General features: G+C 44.1%; 1 protein-coding gene across 1 annotated transcript in view; it reads right to left on the bottom strand.

Moving 5' to 3' along the window:
- PIK3C2B (phosphatidylinositol-4-phosphate 3-kinase catalytic subunit type 2 beta) overlaps positions 1-27,099 on the bottom strand; it is a 100,398-nt gene that overhangs the window by 61,573 nt on the left and 11,726 nt on the right. The window contains exons 5-7 of the mRNA XM_070745449.1: positions 11,200-11,311; positions 6,346-6,425; positions 5,864-5,927 (exon numbers count right to left, since the gene is read on the bottom strand). Coding sequence (XP_070601550.1) covers positions 5,864-5,927; positions 6,346-6,425; positions 11,200-11,311 — 256 coding nt within the window. The remainder of the gene's footprint in view (positions 1-5,863; positions 5,928-6,345; positions 6,426-11,199; positions 11,312-27,099) is intronic.

The following is a 27,099-nucleotide window of genomic DNA, read 5'->3' on the forward strand; positions in this document are numbered from 1 at the left end:
CTTCTCGGCAGCCTCCCGAACGCTGAACCCGGAAGTTCGGGTTTGGCGTTCGGCATTCGGGAGGCCGCTGAGAAGCCCCCGGGTTGTTTTAAAAGGTGACAGCCGGGCGGCAGTGTTTTTTTGCGGGGTTTTTTTGTTGTTGCACGGATTAATTGACTTTACATTGTTTCCTATGGGAAACAATGTTTCGTCTTATGAACCTTTCATCTTACGAACCTCCCCCGGGAACCAATTAGGTTCGTAAGACGAGGTATGACTGTATTTGAAAGGAAAAAAGTAGTATCACGTGACTTCCAAATTCTGAACGAATTTAGTGTGTTTCAATTCTTTCATATAGAATTTGAAAGGCATATGATACTATTAACATCTTCCACCAATATAATTCAAATGATGAGGTCTTTTTCTGCCGTCAGTTTTCTATGTTTCTATTACTCCAGAAGGCATAGAAAGAATTGCCACTAAGGGGCACTGTTGTTTACTGCACCCATTGCATACAAAATGCAGGTATTTATTGGAAAAGGGTAATGAGAAGATTCTCTTGCATATAGTCTGTAAGGATCAGACTTGCAGAAGATTTGGAAGAAAGATCTACAACTATCTTCCTTCACTGCTCAGCACTTAAAGAAATGGGATTCCACAAAGCAAAACTGGAAAGAAAAGGATAGAAATGTATCAAACAGGAAAAATTAGATGCAAAGTTTAAAAATTGTGCTCTGTGAAAACTAGAATCATTTTCACAAACAATTTCTGTAATTCATATATGCATATTCATCTATAAAAGTATTATTTTTCCTTTTTTTACAAAGGATTTAGCAATGCAATCTTTTACAAAATCAAATATGAATTGTTTAGAATTTTATATGTGTTTGAAAGTATTTGTTTATGGATAATCTCTAAAACAGAATAAGAAATCATTAAACTCCCTATGTTTCTCTCATTCTTATATATACAATTTACACAAAAGCTGCATAATATTTGTCCAAAATATTGTATAAATTGTTTCTTTCTTAGATTGGATAGAAGTGTAGATTAAACAAATAAGCTTAAATTTTACCTTATTTTGCACTATATTTTATTTTCCCTTTGATAACATTTTCTCCCTTCACCCTGCACACATTTCTTTATAAAACCGCCAGCGCTTTATTTATCTAATGATGCAAGTTCTGAGCTCAAATATTTTGAGATACATAATCTGAGTGATACAATCACTAATGGGAGAAGATGGCAAGGAAGTAACAGGTAAGCAGGAAGAAAATGGGAACTGTTTAATTGCATCTAACTTTACCAAAAAAAAAGAAGGGGGGGGGGGAGACTAGCCAATCAAAAACAGTTCCATAGAAGAAGGAATAGGAATACAAATCACAATCGGCAACAAAATGGGAAGAACGTATCTATCTACTCTAGATGAGTTCAATTTTTTAATAAAACTGTATTAATTTTCATAAAAGAACACACACAAACATACAAACATTTAAACACATAATAGGGGTTACAATTACCCCTCTCTTCTTAGAAGTTAATTTTTAATACAGAAAAAGAATATATTCTTAATTCATTCATATTAATCTAGATGGAAAGAAGAATTTTGTTTAAACATTCTAGTAACATAAAATTAAGTTAATAAAAAGAAAAATTATAAAGTCATTTTAATATATTCATACATTTCTCATAACATTCAGTTTTTATTTTTATTTTTATCTATCCACTTATAAACTTTATTCCAAATAGTATAAAATTCAGATTCTTCTTGGTCGTTCAGATGAGTTCAAATCGCCAGGACCAGATGGATTGTATCCCTGGATTCTGATGAATCTGGCAAACCTGATCTCAGAACCACTAAACCAAATGTTTCAAAATTCCCTGAGCAATGGAGAACTGCAAAAAAGCGCATATGGTTTCCATCTTCAAAAGGGAGGCAAATGGATCTAGGAAACCACAGAATAATTAGCCAGACATCAATTCCTGGGGAATTCCTGGGAAAGATAATCAAGCAACAAATCTGGGAACATTTAGAAATGAGCAATACTAAAAGCCAATATGGGTTAAAATTTCTCTGGCATGATCTGTTTTATTTGACAAAGTGACTAAATTAGTGGATGTTGTGGACATAGTTTAGACTTCAGTAAGGCATTTAACAAAGTAGACCACAGCCTATTTAATTGGTAAGACAGAAAAATGTGGGATAGACAGCAGCATCACTAGAAGGATTCACAACTGGCTGACCAACTATATTCAGTGTGTATTCTTCAATGGAACTATTATACCTAAATGGAAGGAAGCATGCAATGGGGTACCTCATGATTCTATCTTCAACCTATTCATAAAATATTTAATGAGGGGGTAAAAGTGGAACTCATCGAATTTACAACACCAAATGGGCAGCAACCAACAGTTTAGAATATAGCTCAAAATCAGAAGGCTCTTGACAGATTTGAGCAGTGGGCGCTATCAAACAAAATGTAATTCAGTGGCAAAAAAAGGGGGGCTGACACTTAGGCCACACACACCCTCCCCCAACAAATATACAAATATAAAATAGGTGATACCTGGTTCATCAGTTATCTAGAATTTGTGGGTCACAAGGTTTTCAAAGGACAGATTAGACAACCATTCAAAGGACAGATTGGACAACCATTTATCCACAATGGTATAGATCTCCTGCTCAAACAGTTGGACTAGAAGACCTCCAAGGTCTTCCCCAATTTTGTTATTGCATGACTTTTATGACATACAGTGGTACCTCATCTTACGAACGTCTCTTCTAACGAACTTTTCAAGATACAAACCCGGTGTTTAAGATTTTTTTGCCTCTTCTTCCGAACTATTTATGAACCCAAGCAGCTGCTGCTGGGATGAAGGGGTTTCTTTCCCCCCCTTTTTTTTGAAGAAAGAAAAGGGAGGGGCAGCTTGGAGGAGTAAAGATTTTGCATGCTTGCAAATGCACTGAAACGGTGTCGTTTGAAGAAAGAAAAGGGAGGGGCGCCCCCCTTGCCTTTCTTCCTTCCCACTCACCCTTTAGCCTAGCCTTGCTTCTTCCACCCGCCCCCTTTAGCTGCTCCTCCCTGCCCTCTGTTCGCCTCCCTTCTAAAGTTTGGGATTTTCCTGAAGGATTTGCACGCATTATTTGCTTTTACATTGATTCCTATGGGAAACATTGTTTCATCTTACGAACTTTTCACCTTACGAACCTCCTCCTGGAACCAATTAAGTTCGTATGATGAGGTACCACTGTACTAAGTCTTTAAGATACAAATTTTGTCAGTGCAAGCTTATGAGGTAAGTCTCAACTGAGTGGAGATTTATTCTATACACTTCTTTTAATGGTTCTCTAAGTTCTTAAATTATAGATTTTGAAATAGGAAGAGTCAAAGGAAATGCTATTTTAAAAAAAATATGAAAATTTCAGTTATGTTTCCTCCACTCTAAACTCGTGTTGTTTGTTCTTCCTCAACTCCCTTTCCACCTTTTTTGTATATCAGCTATTCAGTTGTGTCCTTACAGACATTAAAAAAATCTTATCTTTCAGTAACTATATAACCATAAGAAAATGCAAAGATAAATATAACGAGAATATTTACACACAGTGTGGACCATGTATCACATTTGCAAGAATGCCAAAGGATCTCTTGCTTCCCTGTCCCATACTTTAGTGACTCATATGATCTAGAACAAACATTATAATCTCTGCATCAAAAGCTGAGTAACACAGATTATTTCAAATGGGGGGAAAAAAGCTGGGCAAAGGCCAAAGCTTCACAAAGATGTGATCCTGGCAGCAAAACCAACATGTATTTTTGCATACATCTCTAAAAGGAAGAAAAACTGAAACAAAGAGGAACTTTCTACCTTATGGTGCTCTGCTGACAATGTAAAAAATAGAACCTGAGAATCACTTCTCTACACCCACTTTTTTTTCTCTTTTTTTCTGCTTTGACTGACAGTTCATACTTCTATGTAGTACAGCCTCTTGGCGGCCATCCCAAGCACCCTTCTGCTGACAGCCCCAACTTTATGTTGGGAAATCTGACTCCCATAAAGTAGTCAGGATGGAATGAGGAAAATGTAAAGTGAGCAAGAACTGTGTTTACTGCCTATCTTTACAGGCAGACCTAGTCCTATTAAAGAAGCACTAAAAAAAACCCTTCTCTAATCAGTTTCAAAAAGGAAATAAAACAAGCTGTGAGCCCTAAGATGTGGGGGAACATGCTGGAGGAAACCACCATGGGGGAAAACCATTTATTTTCTTAATTTGATCACAAAATATTTGTTTTATTAATATAATATGGTTTTCAGTATCTTCAAATGAGTAACCAAAGCACACAAGATATTATACTTCTTTACAACAGAGGTGCACAACCAGCCCCCTCACCCCAAAAGGCCTGGATGGAGCCTCGGGGCTCTTCAAATTTGCCACTAATGTAGCAGCGAACCTATAAATTACAGGAATAACAGTCCTTTTTTGCTGAAAAGACTTGCACAATAACATTGAGTACTTTCTTGAATCACTTGGTCCCCCTGACATTAACACCCTAGAAAATGTCCAAAGATACTTCAGCAGAAGAGCCCTTCACTCCTCTGCTCGTAACAGAATACCCTACGAAACTAGACTTACAATCCTGGGTCTTGAAAGCTTAGAACTACGACGTCTTAAACCTGATCTAAGTATTGCCCACAAGATCATATGCTGCAATGTCCTGCCTGCCAAAGACTACTTCAGCTTCAACCACAATAACATAAGAGCACACAACAGATTCAAGCTTAATATTAACCGCTCCAAACTTGACTGTAAAAAAATATGACTTTAGTAATCGGGTTGTTGAAGCATGGAACTCATTACCGGACTCTGTAGTATCATCCCCTAACCCCCAACATTTTACCCTTAGACTAGATGATAAGATGGAGTGGATGTGGGTTTTGCCTCCCAAGGACAATTCAATCTGTCTGTCCATTACCCTGGGGGGGGATCACTGACCCCTTCACAGAGGGTCCGCAACTTGGGCATCCTCCTTGATCCACAGCTCACATTAGAGAAACATCTTTCAGCTGTGGCGAGGGGGGCGTTTGCCCAGGTTCGCCTGGTGCACCAGTTGCGGCCCTATTTGGACCAGGAGTCACTGCTCACAGTCACTCATGCCCTCATCACCTTGTGGCTCGACCTTGTGGCTTGTAACGCTCTCTACATGGGGCTACCTCGTAAAAGTGTTTGGAAACCACATCGTGCAGAATGCAGATGCAAGAGCAATCATGGGCTTCCCTAAATATGCCCATGTTACACCAACACTCCGCAGTCTGCATTGGTTGCCGATCAGTTTCCGGTCACAATTCAAAGTGTTGGTTATGACCTATAAAGCCCTTCATGGCATCGGAGCAGAATATCTCCGGGACCGCCTTCTGCCGCACGAATCCCAGCGACCAGTTAGGTCCCACAGAGTTGGCCTTCTCCAGGTCCCGTCGACTAAATAATGTCGTTTGGCAGGACCCAGGGGAAGAGCCTTCTCTGTGGCATCCCTGACCCTCTGGAACCAACTCCCCCCAGAGATCAGAACTGCCCCCACCCTTCTCGCCTTTCATAAGCTCCTTAAAACCCACCTTTGTCGTCAGGCATGGTGGAACTGAGATATTCCCTTCCCCCTAGGCCTATACACTTTATGCATGGTATGCTTGTGTGTATATTTGGGTTTTTAAAAATTATTTTAAATGTTAGATTTGTTACATGTTGTTTCATTATTGTTGTTAGCCATCCCGAGTCTACGGAGAGGGGCGGCATGCAAATCAATCAATCAATCAATCAATCAATCAATCAATCAAATAAGACAGACAGACAGACAGATAGATAGATAAATAAATCTGACTGCCCTCTTACCTCAGTTGCTAAGAATGCATCCACCTCATTGTGGAAGGTATCAAAAAGAAGGGTCAGGGCCTGCCTGTAAGAAGTAACAATGAACAGCTCAGAAGAGAAAATTGAATTATTTTTATTTCATATGGAGGATCGATTTATTGTCAAGTCAAAGCCTATTTGCACACTTATACGAGCTCAGAACTGTTTGTCCTGATTAGCAATTCTTCAGGTTTTCAGTCATGAGTTTTTCCCAGCCATATTTAGAGCTGCCGGGGTTGAACATGGAACATTTTCATGCTATCCATATGTCCTACGAGTGAGTTGCAGATTTTCCCCATATGGCCAGCAAACATGGCTGGCCCACATTAAGAACTCCAGTAGTGCTATGTCTCTTAATGTGTCTTTTTGTCATTTAGTATTAGCCTATATAGTCCACAGAAGTTCTATTTATGTATTGTTTCTCTACCAACTACATTAGAGTTTCATTCATATATTTTTTTTACCTGGTGATGGTCTGCTTGATTGGTCTCTCTTGGAGATGAACATAATGGTTGAGTGTGGAAGGGCTTTGGTCATCATTCACCTATATTAAGAAAAGCAGTTGCTCAACAAAACTCAACATCTCTCTGTTACACTGTTAAGGCTGCCTGCTGCAAAGCTGCCTGTGTTATTGTTTGATAATGAACCAAGCTATAAATCTCTGATTTGGGCCAACCATCAAGGTTCTTATCCAATGCCATGCTTCTGCTTAACCCTGGCAAGGCCAAGAGTTTTAAAGCCTCCAACTACTAACCTTCCCCCCCACAACGATCCAGAGGTTTTCCATCTGCATGGGGGGGGGGGACTTGGTCAGTGCGCAACTTAGGGCTCCTCCTTCACTCACGTGTCCTGCTTGAAGAATCAATGGTAGGCATCTCTAGGAGGATATTTGCACAAGTTCATTGTGTGCCAATTGCACCAGTTCCTGGACCAATTCCTGGACTAGGCGGCTTTGCTCATAGTGACTCACATCTTAATCAACTCCCATTTGTAATACACTCTACAATGGACCTGAAAGGCATTCAGAAGCTGCAGCTGTTGTGTATTTCTTTTTAGGTCTATATAGTACCATTGCACTAGCTCCCAGTGGACCTTTGGGAGTGCTGGTCATTACCTTTAAAGCCTACATGGCACAGGGCCAGGCTATTTGCAGGACAATTTGATTCCCATACTGTCTGCTTGCCTCACCCATCTAGTATGGAGGGCATATTTCAGGTCCCTTTCATTAGATAATGTCATCTTATTGGACCCCAGAGTAAAGCTTTCTCTGTGGAAGCACCTGCTCAATGGAACAACATCCCTCTGGAGATCCAGATGGCCTCAGCCCTTTTAGCTGTTTGTAAGATATTAAAGACCTGCTGTTCCCCCAGGTAATTTGGGGCCAGATGGTGAGATGGGCTCTGTTAGTTATGATTTTGTATTAGTGACCTTGAACATCCTGGTTGTTGGTCAACTGTTTTCAACGCTTAAATGCTACTCTGAGCCGTTTTTTGTAAAATAGTTGGCCAACTGCATTGATCGATTGAATGAATGCATAAATAAATAAATAAATAATGCTTTCATTACAAAATATATATGCATACATGCTTCACAAGAGATAGAGCACTGGGTTTCTTTCTGACAAAAGGATTATTTACTTATTAATTTTCAAAAACAATTTTGTTTCTAGAAAATGTTGTTATTTAGCCTGAGGCTCCTCAGGGACCGGCTGGATCTCTGCCGGATCCATGCCCAGAGGAGGAGGACAGTGAACAGGAGGGGGAGGACCAGGCAGACGGGGGAGAGGAACGTCAGGAAGAGGAGGAGGGAGAGCAGCCTGAGACCCCCGGGGGGGGGACTCTCCCCAGCTAGTAGCCTGGATTCATTGGATGAAGACGCACAGGCTATAATAGACATGAGGCAGTGACGAGCAGCTCAAAGACGGGGCCAATTAGAAAGGTATTTCCATCCCTGAATTGGCAACAGCTGGGTTTGGGTGTGGTTCTCCTCAGCAGGGTTGAAAAGGCAGGCCCGCCCTTACAGTCTTGTGGAGAGTTATCATTTGGGAGTCCTGTGACCTTGCTTCGATTCTCGGCGTCTCTGATCTTGGCTTGTGGCCTAAAAGTCTGGAAGACTTGGGGGAGGCGTGGGTTTTATTATCTCCAGCGTTGTTTTTGCCAGCAAGAATCCTGTTTTATTACCTGGCCTTCGTGAAACCTCTGTGAAGCTTCATAGTGTTCCTGTCTGTAAGAACAGTTTTTGTTACCTGTGTTTGCTTTGAATTATATAAACTGCCTTTGCTTTTTACCAGTGTGTCTGGATACTCTTTTTGGTTGGTGTTGGCGTCTGGGGGGACCCAGACAGAACAGAAAATAGCTTTTAAATTTGATTTTTGAGGAAGCAGAATACACCTGAATACAAGTCATTACTGACTTGTCAACATTCTATTTATTAAAGCAGTTGTCCTGAAATTATACCACTGCTAACTTCTCTTATATTAGGGAGATGCAATTTGTCGAACACAAAATAACGCTGTAGCACTTGCAATGCAATAGACACTTTAATTGCAGCAGTATAGGTAAAACATGAAACTATTAGCTCTAACAAATGTTCTGCATAAACAGACACCCAGGTGTGATTGTTGTTCTCACTATCCAGGTATCAGCACATCTGATCAAAGTCATACTTGTATCAGAGAGGTATTCCATATTGCAGGTGGTATTTAAACAGGAATCAAGATGCCAGAGTTACTATGATGATTAATACAGTGATTGTGAATCGCCTCTGATGACTTCAGTGGGCATGTTAATAATATCACCAGATGCTGTGCAGGGTTGAATTTTGGGTTTTATCTGGGCAGATTTTTTTTGGGGGGGGGAATCTTTGCTAAGATATATGTGGAGACTCTCAGACAATAAACATAGTTCTTTTAGGATATATTTTATTAAAATGTAGAGGATACAGTTTTGGTACTGAATATCAGCAGTTTAATCTCAGAAGCTTCTAAGGACCATAAATAAAATCTTAAGACTCTAGAACAATGATGGCAAACCTATGGCATGGGTGCCACAGGTGGCATGCAGAGCCATATCTGCTAGCACGTGAGCTGTTGCCCTAGTTCACTCCAGTGTGCATGTGTGTGCCGGCCAGCTGATTTTTAGTTCACATAGAGGCCCTGGAAGGGATTTTTGGCTTCCAGAGAGCCCTTGGGAGGATATCTGCGAGACCGCCTTCTGCCGCACGAATCCCAGCGACCGATTAGGTCCCACAGAGTTGGCCTTCTCCGGGTCCCGTCAACTAAACAATGTCGTCTGGCAGGAACCAGGGGAAGAGCCTTCTCTGTGGTGGCTCCGACCCTCTGGAACCAGCTCCCCCCTGAGATTAGGATTGCCCCTACCCTCCTTGCCTTTCGTAAACTCCTTAAAACCCACCTCTGCCGTCAGGCATGGGGGAATTGAAACATCTCCCCCTTGCCGATGTAGTTTTTGTTTATGATTCAATTGTGTGCTTGTTTTTATATATTGGGGGGGGGGGACTTTTTAACCTAAAACTGTAATTTAGATAGCTAAATATTAGATTTGTTACTATGTACTGTTTTTTACCATTGCTGTGAGCCGCCCCGAGTCTGCATATAAATCCAATAAATCTAATCTAATCTAATGGGAGAGGGCGTTATTACCCTTTCCTAGCTCCAAGGAAGCCTTTGGAGCCTGGGGAGGGTGAAACACAAGCCTACCAGAAGTTGGGAAATAGACCATTTCCGGCCTCCAGAGGGACTACAAGAGAAGCTGCTTTTGCCGTCCCCAGGCATTGAATTATGAGTGTGGGTGCTCAGGCATGTGTGATAGAGCGTGCCCATGCTCTTTCGGCACCCATGGAAAAAAAGATTCGCCATCACTGCTCTAGAATGTTGTTACCAGTGGTGGGTTCTAAATAATTTTGCCACCGGTTCATGTGCTCACTCGCGGCGTAACACTTCTGCGCATGCACAGAGTTATCCCAGGCAGGTGGGCAGAGGCTCCCACCATGGCCACTACCAGTTCTAAGAATCAGTCCGAACTGGGAGCAACCCAGTACTGGTTGTTACACTCTAGCATTAGACCAAGGCAATAGCGGGATGCTTCTGGTATGGATGAGGATGGCGCACCAGTAATGAAAGTTGCGCTGCGTGCACAGCTTCTGTTCTCCTGCATGTACGCGCATCCCAGGGTGCTTTTGCTTCTGCACATGCACAGGAGGCAAAATCTCGCAGGTGATGCACGCATGAGATTTTGGTACTTATTTGCTTCTGAACATGCGCGGAAGAAAAAATCATTCAAATCTCTCTCATGCATGCATTTTCTCACAAGATTTTGCTTCCTGCACATGGACAGAAGCAAAAATACCCTGGGATGCACATGCAGAAGAGAAAATGCACATGCAGTGCACCGGTAGCGGCAAAAATGGGAATCTGCCCCTAGACCAGTGATGGAGAACTTATGGCATGGGTGCCACAGGTGACACACAGAGCCTTATCTGCTGGCACATATTGTCCTAGCTCAGCTCCAACATGCATGTGTGTGTCGGCCAACTGATTTTTGGCTGGCACAGAGGCTCTGGGAGGGCATTTTCGGCTTCCAGAGAGCCTCCAGGGGGATGGCGGAGGGCATTTTTATCCTCCCCCAGCTCCAGGGAAGCCTGGACAAAACACAAGCCTACTGGGCCCACCATATTTGGGAAACAGGACATTTCTAACTTCCAGAAGGTCTTTGGCGGGGGGCGGGAGGAAGCTGTTTGCCCTCCCCAGGTATTGAATTATAGATGTGGGCACTCGCATAGGTGCGATAGCGTGCGCACAAGCTCTTTCGGCACCCGAGGAAAAAATAGGTTTGCCATCACTGCCCTAGACCAAGGGTGTCAAAAGTGGCGGCTTGTGGGCCAGATCCATATGTGTAGGCCACACCCACCCCAGCTCTGTGAATGGGAAAAATGTCACGAAATATCAAGTGACGGCAGCGTGCTGCATTGAGATTGACACCTGTGTTTTACACATATGCTAAATCTTGCTATTCCTCTTTAAGAATAATTATACTCCTCAAGTAAAGCTTTACAACTAGACCAGCAACAAATGCTGCTCCGTCGATAATTATGGATTAAACACTATATTAAAAATAATATAAAGAGTTAAATTTAAGTCAAAACCTTGTCCTAGCCTTCAACATATAAGAACTATTTTTCTACCAAACATGCTCTAACATTATGTTAATGGAAATACTGTATGGGTTCATCTGAATTAGGACTCGTAAAGAAGCAACAATTTCGTTAGAGCTGATTTTCAAGTTTACGCGCCAGGCATTTACCATCCTAGCCAGGTCACTGCGAACAGCCTTCCTCTTCATCAGCTGCAGCCGGATATCTATATCAAACTTCCTGCAGTGTTGAATATATTCATGACTTCCTAGTGGATGTTTGCTGGAATGATACAAATAAATGCAGAAAATTTAAGTAAAGGACTTTTCCTCCCTGTACATTACTGAGATTATTCCAGTAGCATATTATTATAACAATATTATTATTATTATCCTGCAGACGTGGTTGGTAAATCCACAGTAACTGAATTTAAACATGCCTGGGATAAACATATATCCATCCTAAGATAAAATATAAAAAATAGTATAAGGGCAGACTAGATGGATCATGGGGTCTTTTTCTGCCATCAATCTTCTATGTTTCTATGTTTCTATGTAGCAAAGATTTCTAAACTTCCTATTAACCAGCCTGCACACAGGTATTCGATACAGGTCATGATATCATTGTGCAAATTTTGACATGAATTGTGTACAGTAATTTCTGATTGCAATGAAACACAGCTGACATAAATGACATAATCCATGTTGCTTCTGCAATGATGTAATGAGGCATTGATCTCGCTTGCCTCCTCTTGCCCCATCTCCATAACCCCTGGACACTCATGATTCTGTGTATAGTGCAGAACAAGGATATTCTACTTTTACAATTGCAAAGCTTAGGAACAATGAATAAATCATGCACTTAAGTTATACACAACATTATGCCTCAGTTCTCTTCCCCAAGAGAACTATTTGCAGATTCAATCATTATTTTTATGTATGTCCCCCCCCCTCTCTCTCTCGCCCTCTGTCCCCCCCTTTTATTGTTTTTCATTACCTAGTGGAAAACCAAGCAGTTAAAACTTATGATCTTAAAAAGGAAACATAGATTGATTTAATTTTTGTAATACATGATTTAAAATAAAGAAATAATAATAATCTGACAGGAAAAGGAACGATACCAAAAATAACCATAACACAATTTCCCTGAAGCTTGTATCTGCTAAAATAATTTGAGATGGAAATGCTTATGCTAAACTACAGTGATCCCTCGAGTTTCGCGACCTCGATGTTCGCTAAACGCTATATCGCGAGTTTTCAACCCGGAAGTAAACTCCACCATCTGCGCATGCGTGCCCTTCCACGCATGCGTAGATGGTGGAGTTTCCCCGCCGGGCAGAGGCTTCCCTGGGTCTTCCCCCTCTTGCCCCGGTAAGGCGCGAGCAACGGCGTGGGCGGGTGGGCGGCACACGCGCGGGGAAACCCCAGGGCCGCTTCTCAGCTGAGAAGCGGCCCCAGCAACAGCGCGGGGGGTGGGCAGCACGCGCGCGCGGGGGGGAAACCCCAGGGCTGCTTCTCAGCTGAGAAGCGGCCCCAGCAACAGCGCGGGGGGGTGGGCAGCACGCGCGCGCGTGGAGGAAACCCCAGGGCCGCTTCTCAGCTGAGAAGCGGCCCCAGCAACAGCGCGGGGGGGTGGGCAGCACGCGCGCGCGGGGGGGAAACCCCAGGGCCGCTTCTCAGCTGAGAAGCGGCCCCAGCAACAGCGCGGGGGGTGGGCAGCACGCGCGCGCGTGGGGGGAAACCCCAGGGCCGCTTCTCAGCTGAGAAGCGGCCCCAGCAACAGCGCGGGGGGGTGGGCAGCACGCGCGCGCGGGGGGGAAACCCCAGGGCCGCTTCTCAGCTGAGAAGCGGCCCCAGCAACAGCGCGGGGGGGTGGGCAGCACGCGCGCGCGGGGGGGAAACCCCAGGGCCGCTTCTCAGCTGAGAAGCGGCCCCAGCAACAGCGCGGGGGGTGGGCAGCACGCGCGCGCGTGGAGGAAACCCCAGGGCCGCTTCTCAGCTGAGAAGCGGCCCCAGCAACAGCGCGGGGGGTGGGCAGCACGCGCGCGCGTGGGGGAAACCCCAGGGCCGCTTCTCAGCTGAGAAGCGGCCCCAGCAACAGCGCGGGGGGTGGGCAGCACGCGCGCGCGGGGGGGAAACCCCAGGGCCGCTTCTCAGCTGAGAAGCGGCCCCAGCAACAGCGCGGGGGGTGGGCAGCACGCGCGCGCGTGGAGGAAACCCCAGGGCCGCTTCTCAGCTGAGAAGCGGCCCCAGCAACAGCGCGGGGGGTGGGCAGCACGCGCGCGCGGGGGGGAAACCCCAGGGCCGCTTCTCAGCTGAGAAGCGGCCCCAGCAACAGCGCGGGGGGTGGGCAGCACGCGCGCGCGTGGGGGAAACCCCAGGGCCGCTTCTCAGCTGAGAAGCGGCCCCAGCAACAGCGCGGGGGGTGGGCAGCACGCGCGCGCGGGGGGGAAACCCCAGGGCCGCTTCTCAGCTGAGAAGCGGCCCCAGCAACAGCGCGGGGGGTGGGCAGCACGCGCGCGCGGGGGGAAACCCCAGGGCCGCTTCTCAGCTGAGAAGCGGCCCCAGCAATAGCGCGGGGGGTGGGCAGCACGCGCGCGCGGAGGGGAAACCCCAGGGCTGCTTCTCAGCTGAGAAGCGGCCCCAGCAACAGCACGGGGGGTGGGCAGCACGCGCGCGCGGGGGGGAAACCCCAGGGCCGCTTCTCAGCTGAGAAGCGGCCCCAGCAACAGCGCGGGGGGTGGGCAGCACGCGCGCGCGTGGAGGAAACCCCAGGGCCGCTTCTCAGCTGAGAAGCGGCCCCAGCAACAGCGCGGGGGGGGGGCGGGCGGCACGCGCGCGGACAAGCAGCAGCAGCGAGGCGGCGGGGAAACCCAATCTTCGGCTCCTCGCTGCTGCTGTGGAAATAAAAACACCATCTGCGCATGCGCAGATGGTGTTTTTACTTCCGCACCGCTACTTCGCGACAAATCGATCATCGCGAGGGGTCCTGGAACGGAACCCTCGCGATGATCGAGGGATCACTGTACTACCATGTTTCCCCGAAAATAAGACACTGTCTTATATTAATTTTTGCTCCAAAAGTTGTGCTACGTCTTATTTTCGGGGGGTGCCTTATATTTCTCAAATAAGACAAATTCACAGGCAGAAAAGCTGATACCCCCAAAGAAAGTGTACCTTACAGTACAATGATTACGGTACGGTACCTGTCAGTATGGCACCCACACACACAAACGACGGCACTTATATGCTACAACAGTATACTCCCGCTATTGCAGCTTCCGGCCACCAGAGGAACTACAGTCTACACACTGTAGTGGAGACTGTAATGGCGGTGAGACAGCAGCAGACTGTGTCTGCTGTACTGGACGGTACAAAGCGATGGAAGAGGCCAGCAGGGGACGCCACATTATTACGGTACTGCTATGCACAGCTTTGAATGATACCGTATGTTTTTTCCACCGTACCGTATGTAAACTTGACTACGCCTTATTTTCAGGGGGTGCCTTATATTAGCAAATTCCGCAAAACCTCTGACATGCCTTACTTTCGGGGTACGTCTTATTTTCGGGGAAACAGGGTATGCTAAACCCAGATATTACAAAGTCTGGGAAACAGATGTTGGGTTTCTGTGGCATCAGAATGAAGACTACCAAATGCAACTCCCTATTGGCCTACTAACCTATGTTCAGGATCGGACCAAGTCATTCTGCTGACTGAGAGAAAGGAGAAGAAGAGGAACGAGGTACCTGCTTTGTACAAAAACAACGTAATTTGCAAATAATAAAGCCGTTCCTCTGCTCAGAGTTATCAAAGGCAAAAGGTTAATTTGGAAGGCGTTGGACAGGTTATGTAGCTTGTGCAGTTTCTCCTCCAGAGAAATGAAGGGTTGGAAGGGCTCAGGAGGAAAGGGCCGGTCACCTCATAGTAGTTGGAACAGGACGTCTGGCCCTTTTACCTGCTAGTCTAAAAGGAAAAGTTAGGACTTATCTCTCCCCACCCTGCATCCTGGCTTGCCCATGCAGCACAGCTGTCATTACAAAGAAGTGATTGTCAGGGGACAGAGAAAGAGAAAGAGAGGGTGTTTTGCTTTTAAATGGGAGTAGGAAAGCAGAGTAAAACAAAACTTCAAAGATTGGGAAAAGAAGATATTTAAAAAGTCAGATGTGCTACCAGAATAGTGTTTCCTTTTAAGGAAGTGCTACAGCAGACGTCTAAGAAACATTTGTTTGATATAGTGGCAATTTGCAGTACTTAATTCACATATACTGATTGCTTTCAAAGGTATTTTTTAATTTTAATGGCATCATTAAAATTAAAATCATCACCCCTGTGTTTTCAAAGAAATGGCCCATTTTTCACAAAAATTGGGGCGTTTTTGCCTTCAATCATCCGTCCTGCGGGCTGGGAGTTTAGAATTCTATTCCATTATTCAGTTTTGTAGTGAACTACAGGTATCCAGCTATCAGTGAATGAATATGCCATCTTCTGGATGAGCTTCTCTCAGTCAAATGCACCAGTGTCTAGAATCTAGGTTATTATTTGTCAGAACAATAAAATAATCAGTTCATCTATTTCCACTAAGATTTGATAGTACAGTGGTACCTCTACCTAAGAATGCCTCTACTTAAGAACTTTTATAGATAAGAACCGGGTGTTCAAGATTTTTTTGCCTCTTCGTAAGAACCATTTTCTATTTAAGAACCCAAGTCCGGAAACATTTCCCAGGAAATTTGACAGCGACACAAAGGCCCAACCAGTTTCCTGCCATTCCCCCTTTAATCCTGGCCATCTCGGGCTTTTCTGGGCTGCCAGAGGAGCCTTTCAGTGGTGCTTAAGGAGGCTTTGGCAGCCCAGAGTGAATGAAGCATTTTCCTTTCTCTGGGAGTTGGAGAGGGAATAAATCACTTAGCTGTGGTGACTCCCTCACGCTGCCTCCCATACACCCAGCACGAGGTTACCTCCCGGAGCAACTGGGCACAGAAAGACAAAAGGGGGTGCTTTGCCCCAGCTGGGTCAACTTGGCTTCAGCCAAACTGAGAAGTCACCACAGTGAAGGAAAGGCGACAGCTACAAAGCGAGCGAGCGAATGAGAGGAGAGGGGAGCCCTTCAGCATGGGAAGGAAGAGGAAGCAGGTAGCAGCAGCAGCAGCCTTTACCTCAAAGGAGCGGGAGGTTCCCCCCTCTCATATGGGTTTCTCTCTCTGGCACAGAATATGGGAAGCAGCCTCGCACCGTGTAGGAGAGGGCATGTTCCTCCTCGCCGCCTCAGAGTCCCTCTTATTTTTTTTAAGACTTAAAGTTTTGGATTTTTTTGATTCCCCTCACCTCACCTTCTTCCTTCGGCAGCAATTGTCCTCCTCCTCCACGTCTTCCTCCTCCTCCCCACACCCAAATTCCGAGCTTTTATTTCTTTCCTAATGGGTTTGCACACCTTATTTGCTTTTACATTGATTCCTATGGAAAAAATTGCTTCTACTTACAAACTTTTCTACTTAAGAACCTGGTCACGGAACAAATTACGTTCTTAAGTAGAGGTACCACTGTATGTAGCTAGCATGCATGCACTCCTGTTTTTGGCTGAAATACAAGAAGAGCAAGGATCATTTAGAACAGAGATAGATTGCCTTTTATCAGCTAGGGGCCAGCCTTTTAACATTATTATTTTATGATCAGTATTTGAGTGGATATTCAAAGTGGGTGTAACTTAGGGGGCCTTCTTTCCCTCCCATTATTGGATAGAATTTGTATATTCTAAACCACATGCTTTTTTTGTCTTATTAAATTTACTTGACATTGACCAAAACTTTTTTTCCATTGTTTTATATTATTTCCTGCCCCAAATCAGCAGGAAATTCTGCTTCTGATAATTTCTAATGTATTTGCGGCAGCAGGATCTACCAGGATGTGAGAACTATAGTTCAGGGGTCACATGACAGTGAAGATTTCCTTTCGTTCACTCTTTCCTATAAGTTTCTGTGCCAATGACAGAGAGTCTACGTGGCATTGCTCTGGTTAAAGAAAATGCTTAACATGTACGTCTCCATTCACCAGAATGCTTGCTTACCCTGCTCTGCAGCAAGAAGGGAAATATTTATTTGTATCTTATTGTTGGTGCTTCCTTTCTTTTGATATTTCAAGACCTTTTGATACAATCAACCATAATATTTTTCTAAACCGCTACTAAACTTCTATATGAAGTTCCCTCAGGAATGGGTGGCATACAAATTTAATTAATAAATGTAATTAATAAATTAATGTAATTTAATTAATAAATGAATGGGTGAAATTATCCAGTAATTTGGGATGCGTTATCATCAGTATGCTAATGATAAATAACTTTATATTGCCCTTTGGTTATGGGCAAGATTGTTGGATGCTGGAGTCTGGATCTGGATGGGGCAGATCTGACTGAAATTAAGTTCCCACACAAAAGGCTATTTGTCTATTAAGGTCTTTCATCAACTTAAGTGTTAACTTGGAATAGGCAATATGTATGGCAATAAAGGCATGAGTTTTTGTTAGATGATGTTCTCATGCCTTTATTGCCATACATATTGCCCTGATACTAACTGGAACCAGGCTGTGGAAGTCCCTTTGCTATATGCTCTGTATCTTCTAGGCTTAATTTAATGTGCCATATAAAAATATTTATGGCTTGGGCCCTAGATATCCACATGACCACCTTGAACCAAGGAGAATCAATCCAGCCTACCAGGTTCTCTAGGGAGAAACTGCTCTTATGTCCTACTTTTAGGAGAGAAAGGGAGTTGGGCCAGGCTTTGTAACTGGTGCTATTGAACAGTTCCCTGTGGAGATCAAATTGATTCCCTCCTGACTCCATTGAGACCGATGCTGAAAACAGAACTGTTCTGGAGAGCATTTTAAATACACTGAACCATTTCAGTGGTGTTTTTGACCTCTTTTAGTACTAAGCTGCTATTTTATCATTACGGTCTTTTCATTTTATGCTGATCTTATTACTGTGGTCTCTTTAAGCAGGTTTTTTTCTATAGTGTGTTAATCCCTAAAAATCATTTGACTGAGACAAGATAGAAATGCTGTAAGGCATAAATAAATAATGGGTTGACCCACATCATAGGGCTGATTGTGAGTGCAGTCGCAACTCTCATCTAAGCAGGTCAAAACAGCATTAGGGTGAAAGACATGTGAACCATTGCTGTTGTCTACTGTCAGCTTTGCTAACCCTTCTCCAGGTTACATTAGGCAGTGAGAACAAAATTAAAGCTAAGCAAAACATTCTGGAGAAACAGCTTAGGAAAAAACACAGGTTTTCTAAGGATCATTTGGAGCATGGTTAATAGACCAGGGCATTTGCACACCAGCTCATTACAGCTATTTCCATGTGGATGGAAGGGCAACAAGGCACCCCTGCTCTCTTCATCTGGCACTCGGTGTCCTGCCAAGGAGGCGGATTTGGGGCAGGACAGAGAAGGGGCAAGACAGCTCATTTCAATGCGCACGGGGACACAAGCCCATACAATGGTATAGGAGCAGCTTTTACAGGCTATACACACATTTGAGCTTTGATTGTTCAGTCTCCCTATAAAAGCCACTGAGCATTTGTATGTTTATTAGTATTCAAGGAACACCCACAAAGCACAGTTTAATGTGCTCGACCTCCAAAACAGGGACAATAAATAGCAGTCTAGAGCCGATATGGTTTGACCTTCAAATGCAAAAGCTGCAGCTTCCTCTCTCTTTTGACAGAGGCATAAGGCAAAACGCATGGGAAGGATACTGTGAGCTGGTGTTTAGGCAGAAAAGAAAGATGGGAGGATACCCTTCCCTGGAGGCTAACCAAGCTGCCCTTGTACACAAGCATAATTGACAGCCGTTTCTCTTGCATTAAGGCAGAGGAGAAAATATCAACTGTCTTATAAGAAAATCACAATGCACCAAGTGAGTAACTGTTTGTACATTGCCATTTGTAAAACAAAGTAAAAATCACTGTTGAAATTGCCATTGGTAATGGATGTATCTCAACATCCATTGACTAAAACAAACAGTCTCAACAAAATGGGACTAAAAAAAGGTCATTTAAGCCACTTCTCCCTAATCTGGTACTCTGCTTCATTGAAGTATATGGTTATTGGTTATTGAAACAGATGTCCAAGTGCTGCCTGTATGTTGGTTGAGGCAGGCAGGATTCTTTTGGGTACCATTTGTTGGGGGTCAAGGGAAAGGGAGGGTTTTGCCTTCTCTTTCTACTCAAGATCCCCATGGACAATTAGTGGGCCACTGTTTGACACAGAATGCTAGACTCGATGGGCTTTGGCCCAATTCAGCGTGGCTCTTCTATGTTCTTATATTCTTAGGAAGTACGTTTTCTATTATTCTAAACAGAATGATTATTGGCCAGGCTGACTGGGAGATGGAGTTTGTAGTCCAAACCCTATCTCAAAACCCCATAGCACAAAATATCAAACTGATAAAGGCTAGTCTAGAAAAAATTAATTAGGGCTCCAAATTTGCAAGAAGGGAAAGAATAAAATAAAATCTAAGTAAGAACAGTAAGAGAGCAATGCTACCCTCAGACAGGCATTATATATAGAATCAAAGAACTATTGTAAGTAGAGATTTGGACTTAAGCTGATCTCTTTAGTTCCAGTCGAATTCATTGCCATCTAATGGCTTTTGCAACAGCAAGTATACTTTACTGCAGTTTCCCCCAACTACTGCCTTCCTAAAATGATGGGACCACAAATCCTACCATTCTCAAGCCAATAAAGCAGATGCTGACTGGGAATTCTGGGAAGTGTAGTTTCATCACATCTGGAAGCCACATGTTGGTGGAAGCAGCTTTGTTTCTTCCCCTTCTTTATGATATGGATTCCAATAATATAAAAGGGATTTTCCTTTTCCATAAATACAGTGCCAGATTTTGCTGGAAGGAGAATCAAAACAAAACAAGAGGCGCCTGTGGGTTCTAGGTTGGCAGTGTAATTTTTTTCTTCTTCTGATGCAAATCTCTTGCTTCTGTTTTTAATTAAGTGATGTTACATAAAGGGAAGCTCTTTTTTTTTTTTGCTTATAGCTTATTACATCTCTACCATGTAAAAATAGCATTTTAAAATCTCAGTAAGAAATCATTGGGAGAGTTATTATTATAACTCAATACTTCTACCCTTCAAAAAGACCTAGACCATGTATCACAATAACTTCAAATCTCAACCAATAAATGCTCTGTCTTACACGTTGGCAAAAAGAATCAGAACACAAAATACAAATTTAGAGGGCATGACCTTGTAGACAACCCTCACTCTGTTAAGGACCTTGGGAGCACTCATATCTAATGACCTAAGTGCCAGAGCCCATTGTAACATCATTGCCAAAAAGGCACTAAGAGTTGTTAACCTAATCTTGCATAGCTTCTTCTCTGGCAATATTAAACTGTTAACCAGAGCATCCAAAACATTTGCCAGACCAATCCTCGAATACAGCTCTCCCATCTGGAACCCGCACTGCATATCGGACATTAAAACAATTGAGAGAGTCCAGAAATATTTCACAAGAAGAACACTCTACTCCAGTGCTCGCAACAGAATACAGTGATACCTTGTCTTACAAACTTAATTGGTTCCGGGAGGAGCTTCGTAAGGTGAAATGTTTGTAAGACGAAACAATGTTTCCCATAGGAAACAATGGAAAACCGATTAATGCGTGCAAGCCCCCCCCCCCCAAAAAAAATCGCAAAAACGTCACTCCACTGGGCGCCGCCGCCCGGCTGTCACCTTCTGAAACAGCCAGGCGCTTCTCGGCGTTCTCCTGAATGCCGAACCTGAAAAGTTTGGCAAAACTTTGGGTTCAGGAGAACGCCAAGAAGCGCCGCCGCCTGTCTATCACCTTCCAAAACAGCCGGGGGGCTTCTCGGAATTCTCCTGAATGCCAAACCGGAAGTTCGGCAAAAGTTCGGGTTCAGTGTTCAGGTTCGGGAGAACGCCGAGAAGTGCCACCACCTTCCCAGAAGAGCCGTGGAGCTGTCAGCCCGTCGGGAGGCTCAAACGGAGGTGGGGAATCCCAATAGGGAATTCCAGGGGCGGAGCTTTGATGTCACGGAGATGTCCTTCCTGGAGTCCACATTTCGGCCGACCAGGAAGGATGTCTCCATGAAGTCAAAGCTCCGCCCCTGGAATTCCCTATTGGGATTCCCCACCTCCGTTTGAGCTTTCCGACCAGCTGACAGCTCCATGGCTCTTCTGCGAAGGTGAAAGCCAGAGAGCGGCGCTTCTCGGCATTCTCCCGAACCCGAACACTGAACCCGAACTTTTGCCGAACTTCCCCTGGAATCCCCCTGGCTGTTTTGGAAGGTGACAGACAGGCGGCGGGGCTTCTCAGCGTTCTCCCGAACTTTTGCCGAACTTCTGGGTTCGGCATTCACAGTGGGTTCGTAAGGTAAAAAAAAGTTTGTAAGAAGAGGCAAAAAAATTCCGAACCCCGGGTTTGTATCTCAAAAAATTTGTATCACGAGGGGTTCGTATCACGAGGTACTACTGTATCTCATTCCAACAGACTTGAAATTTTGGCCTTAGAAAACCTAGAGCTGTGTCGCCTTTGATCTGATCTAAATGTAGTTCATAAAATCATCTACCACAATGTCCTACCGGTCAATGAATAATTCAGCTTCAACCGCAACAACACACATGCACAAAATAGATTCAAACTCAAAATAAACCGCTCAAAACTTGATTGCAGAAAATACGATTTCAGCAACAGAGTTGTCAATGCATGGAATACACTACCTGACTCTGTGGTTTCTTCCCCAAATCCCAAAAACTTTTAAACCTTAGACTGTCTAGAGTCGACCTCAGCCCATTCCTAAAATGTCTGTAAGGGCAGTGCATAAGCGCACCATCATGCCTACCGTCTCTGTCCTACTGTCCAAATTTACCCATATCTATTTTGCTTTTATTTATGTTTATGCCATACCTATTAACTTGTATATATTTTAACAAACAAACAAATAAATTCATTTGGCTTAAAGTCCAGGACACTCTTCCATTCTTCTAGAGTGGCTCTCTCAATTCATTCTACAAGCTTTAGTATTGATAGCAGCTTGAGTATTTCCATTACTTAAAATGCATATTGAAAGATGTTAATGCACGAAGTGTTTCTGAAAGAGATAGAGGTCTCTGAGCCATTTAGGCACACATATGTGCATGCATCCACTTACTGCCTTTCACAGATGAAGAGAAAACCAGGCTGTAGTTTGAGTCATGCTGGTGGTTGCAGGCTTCCACAAGAATGCATTTAAAAAATGGTCAGGGTTATAATTGCAGAATTTGGGAAGTTTGTTTCTTTTGAGTGCATATGCTCTCCGTCTCTCTGACGTATTGAATGGTTCTCTGCTAAGACCTCTGTGGTTTTAAAGACCATTCCTTAATAAGCTGGTCTCTGTAATAATCGGTTTGCTCTTGCCAGGTTGCATGCTCAGCCACTGTAACTGGGCCACAAGCTCTTAAGTTTAAAACTACAAGGTTACTCTAAATGTCTCAGTGTATAAATGAGTAATTTGTCTGGTTGGAAATACAGCACAAGAAAGACTGAAGATCATTTCAAACGGTCTACTGAGCATTTGGAATACTACCTCCTAGTTATTTGACTGACTGTTCACCAATCAGGATGTTTATTGATTTTCCCTTGAAAACACATAGCATTTCCATTATTCCATCCACTTTAAAAATGGCACGATTCCAATGAAATGAAAAAGGGAAGTGATTTTTGTTATTCAAAAACAAAATGTAAAAGGAGATATTCATGCCTCCTTTTGATTGATCCAATTTATCAATCAAACTGTGATAGATATAAAACCAAGAAAACAGAAAAAAAGAAGATTTGAGTAGTTCTCAGCTTATACACCATGAGCATCATTAACTATCCCTTGACTATCCTTGTCAACCTTGACATGTTGTTAACCTTGAATTGAACTTGGCTGAGGCAACCTTGAAGACTTCAGGGTTGCCACACAAGAGAGGGAGTGGGGAAATAGATGGGGTTTGTCGCCAAAACAATAAAGCTTTCCTGTGGGAACCAAGGACGTTTGCACAGGTGGCTGGCCAGAGGAGGAGTGAAGTAACCAAGCAACCAGCCAGCAACTGGATTGGACAAAGGGGAAACTTTTACTTTTTAGTTAGGTGAAAGCCATAAGAAGATAAGAAGAGCCATGCTGAATCAGGCCAAAACCCATCGAGTCCAGCATTCTGTGTCAACAGTGGCCCACAAATTGTACATGGGGATCTTGAGCAGAAAGAGAAGGCAAAATCCTCCCTTTCCCTTGACCACCAACAAATGGTACCCAAGGGAATCCTGCCTGCCTCAACCAACATAGAGGCGGCACTTGGACCGTTTCAATAACCATGGGAATATTAGAGTTGGCTTTCACGAGTTGTACCAATAAGATGTTTTCAATAAACTGTTTTTGAGGAATTTGCCTGCCTTAGAATTCTCCTGTCTATGGGTACATTACTTAAAACACATGTACCAAAAAAAACCAAAAACAAAACCCAGAATAGCCCAGTTTTTAGCTATAATTATTTGATTGCAAACATAAATGTATAGATTTCCCACATATTACAAGAACATCCAGTTGTCTTTTGGAAAAGGCACCTTGGGAATAACCAAGGTGACTTGGATAAGAATCTCCATAGATCTCCCACATATTAAAGTTGGTCAAATTTTAAAGTATAAAATGAAGATGATTTTCCCCCCCAGCAGCTTATTTAACTTATACATTAATGTGTTTAAGCATCAGTACTGTCACAACATCTCTTGAACTAGCACTCTACTTCATTTCATAAACAAGCATTCCTTGTATTTTCCAAAATCAACCAATATCTCTTGCAGAACAAATCGTTTTAGAAAATGCAAACTTAAATATCCTCAATACAACCCTACAGATGCTAAAATAATTCCAGGAATGTTTAACATGGAAGCTGTGCAATTTGGAATAATTGCATGGAAACACTGATCTATTGTTTTTAACCAATGCAAATTCTAGATTTTCTTTAAATGTGGAGAAGTTTCAATCTTCAGAAGTCTAACACATGATTTTGTTGGCTCATGCTAAGTAACTTAAGAAACACGTAAGCACGTGCAGACTAGACAGTCCTCAACTTATGACCATTCACTTAACAACAGTTCAAATTAAAGATGGCCTAGGCCCTAGGAAATGGTGCTTTATAACCTGTAAAGTACTTCCCCACTGTCACAAAATGTGTGTCTCCATCCCCTTCAGCCATGTGATTGTCATCTGGGAACATGTTCACATTTACAACCAGCTACCAAGCACCCTTGTGATTGACATTTATGTTCTTCTCTGCTGGCTTCTACAGAAGATCAATGGGAAACTTGCAAGCTGCCACCACCTTCTAAGAGGACTCCCTTTCACTTTTAAGAGTGAAAGATATTTGCGATGGCTGGGAGGGGCGAGAACGCCCCGGCCGGATGTCAGTTTCAGCTGGGAGGGGGCGGGACACCGCCTCCCAGCTGATTGGCGTGGCACCAAGCATCGGAGCCCACCATGAACGGTGGTTGGCTTGCAGGGGCCGCTGGGAGCGAGGGGAGGGGTTGCAGCCTATTTCAGGGTCTGCACCCCTCGCCCTCGCCCCTTTGCTCCCTGCTCGCCTTCCAGAACGGTCACCCACCTGCCCTCCGCTCTATCCAGGGTGTCTGGCAGAGGTCGCCCTTTGGGGCCGAGAAGGAATTTTTGGTAGTCTGGAAACTTAATTTCAGATTGTTTTTTCGCCTTCTCCATCCTGGTCAGGTGTGAGGTTTTTAATGGGTTAGGGGGTGTATCGATTGTAAATAGGTTGATTGAATTTTCTTTATTTGGTCACTATTGGCAAAAACGGGGTGGAAAGGGTGTCAGTTGCAACCGTGTGTTCTCCCTTGGGCATCTGTTAAAAGGTGATGGGCTCCTTCATCTCACAACTCATGCCTCCTCCACGGGCGGAGCGGTGAGAAGGAGGAGCACTTGGGGCTCATCTACGTCACTTCCGGTTCCGGGTCATGGAGGTGAGCCCTCCCACACGCTGGGCGTGGCTTTCAATTTGGGTGAAGGCGGGGCTCGCTTCACCCTTACCAAGCAAGGAGTTCACCCATTGGTTGCCCAGGTATGTTTTGTCCAGGATCTTCACCCATTTAACACCCTCTGCAGGTCTATTACTGTAATCAATAAAGTGACCCATTTTTCATCCAGCTCTTGTGTTCGAGTTTCATTCCCTGTCCAGCGCAATTGGGTGCTGGCTGAATAAACTGTCTGCCAAAGGATTTCATCCCCTTGCCTATTTGGATTTCATAATCCAAAAAAGCATAGAGCTGAAACCTTCCAGCAGGCAGTTCTTTAAGGCAGTTGCCAGAGGTGATGGGGAGCCAAAATCTAAGCAGTATTTTCAGCTCCTGAGCAGAGAGGTAGGATGGTTATGGTAAGGTGGGTGGGTACAGGCTCAAGATCAACCCAGACAAGACCGAGTGGCTGTGGGCATTTCCTCCTGAGGACTATTCGATCTGTCTCTCCATTGTTCTGGGGGGAGAACATTGACCCACTCAGATAGGGTCCACCACTTCAGTGTCCTCCTGGATCTACAGCTGAGCCTTGATCACCATCTCTCAGCTGGGGCCATGGGGAATTTGCCCAGGTTCACCTGGTTTACCAGTTGCAGCCCTATTTAGACCAGGAGGCTCTACACAAAGTCACTCAGCCCCTCATCACCTCCTGTCTTTATTATTGCAATGTACTCTACATGGGGCTACTCTTGCAGAGTATTTGGAGACTCCAAATTGTCCAGAATGCAGCCACACGAGCTGTCATGGGTGTACCTTGGTACACCCATATAACACCTATGTTCTGTGAGCTGCACTGACTTCCTATTAGTCTCCGGGCACAATTAAAGGTGTTGGTTACTACCTATAAAGCCCTACATGGCTCAAAGCAAGGCTATTTACGGACCATCTCTTGCCACATACCTCCCAGAGACCTATAAGAGTACACAGAGTTGGCCTCCTCCAGGTCCCGTCGACTAAGCAATGCAGATTGACGGGGCCGTGGGGAAGGGCCTTCTCTGTTGCTGCACTGGCTCTTATAGAATCAACTCCCCCTCCCATGTCCATACTGCTTCTCCCCACTGGCCTTCCTGCCTTGCCAGCAGGCCTGGTGGCCATGAATTAACAACTATCATGGCCAAATTGTATGAATGGTATGCATACATGTTGTCTTGATAGTTTATTATGGGTTTTAATCAGGGTTTTATAGTTTTAGATTGTATATTTGATTTCTTTTTATTGTTTTCGTTCACTCTTTCCTATAAGTTTCTGTGCCAATGACAGAGAGTCTACATGGCATTGCTCTGGTTAAAGAAAATGCTTAACATGCACTTCTCCATTCAATGAGCAGGTTTTTTGTCACCAGAATGCTTGCTAACCCTGCTCTGCAGCAAGAAGGAAATATTTATTTGTATCTTATTGTTGGTGCTTCCTTTCTTTTGATATTTCAAGACCTTTTGATACAATCAACCATAATATTTTTCTAAACCGCAACTAAACGTCTATATGAAATTTCCTCAGGAATGGGCGGCATAGAAGTCGAGTCAAATAAATAGAAGAGGCCCAGAGGCCTGGCACGTATCAAGTATCTCTCTACTCAGGAGCTGAAAATCCTCCTTGGCTTTTAGCAGGGAAGGGTTTCCGCTTTTGGGTGGAGAGACATTCCTACATGGCCTCCTAGAGACTCCCCCCCCTCCTGAGACACCCCATATTCATCACCAGAGACACTGTCCATTTAACAACCCAGAAGACTGCCTAACAACTGAAATAGGGAGTACAGTGTTCCCTCGATTTCCGCGGGGGATGCATTCCGAGACCGCTCCTGCGAAAGTCGAATTTCCGCGAAGTAGAGATGCGGAAGTAAATACACCATTTTTTGCTATGGACAGTATCACAAGCCATCCCTTAACACTTTAAACCCCTAAATTACCATTTCCCATTCCCTTAACAACCATTTACACACCATTATTACTGGTACTCACCATTGAATAAGACACTTAGTGATCCTGA

This window comes from Erythrolamprus reginae, chromosome 3, assembly GCF_031021105.1.
Source record: "Erythrolamprus reginae isolate rEryReg1 chromosome 3, rEryReg1.hap1, whole genome shotgun sequence".
Classification (NCBI taxonomy): Eukaryota; Metazoa; Chordata; class Lepidosauria; order Squamata; family Dipsadidae; genus Erythrolamprus; species Erythrolamprus reginae.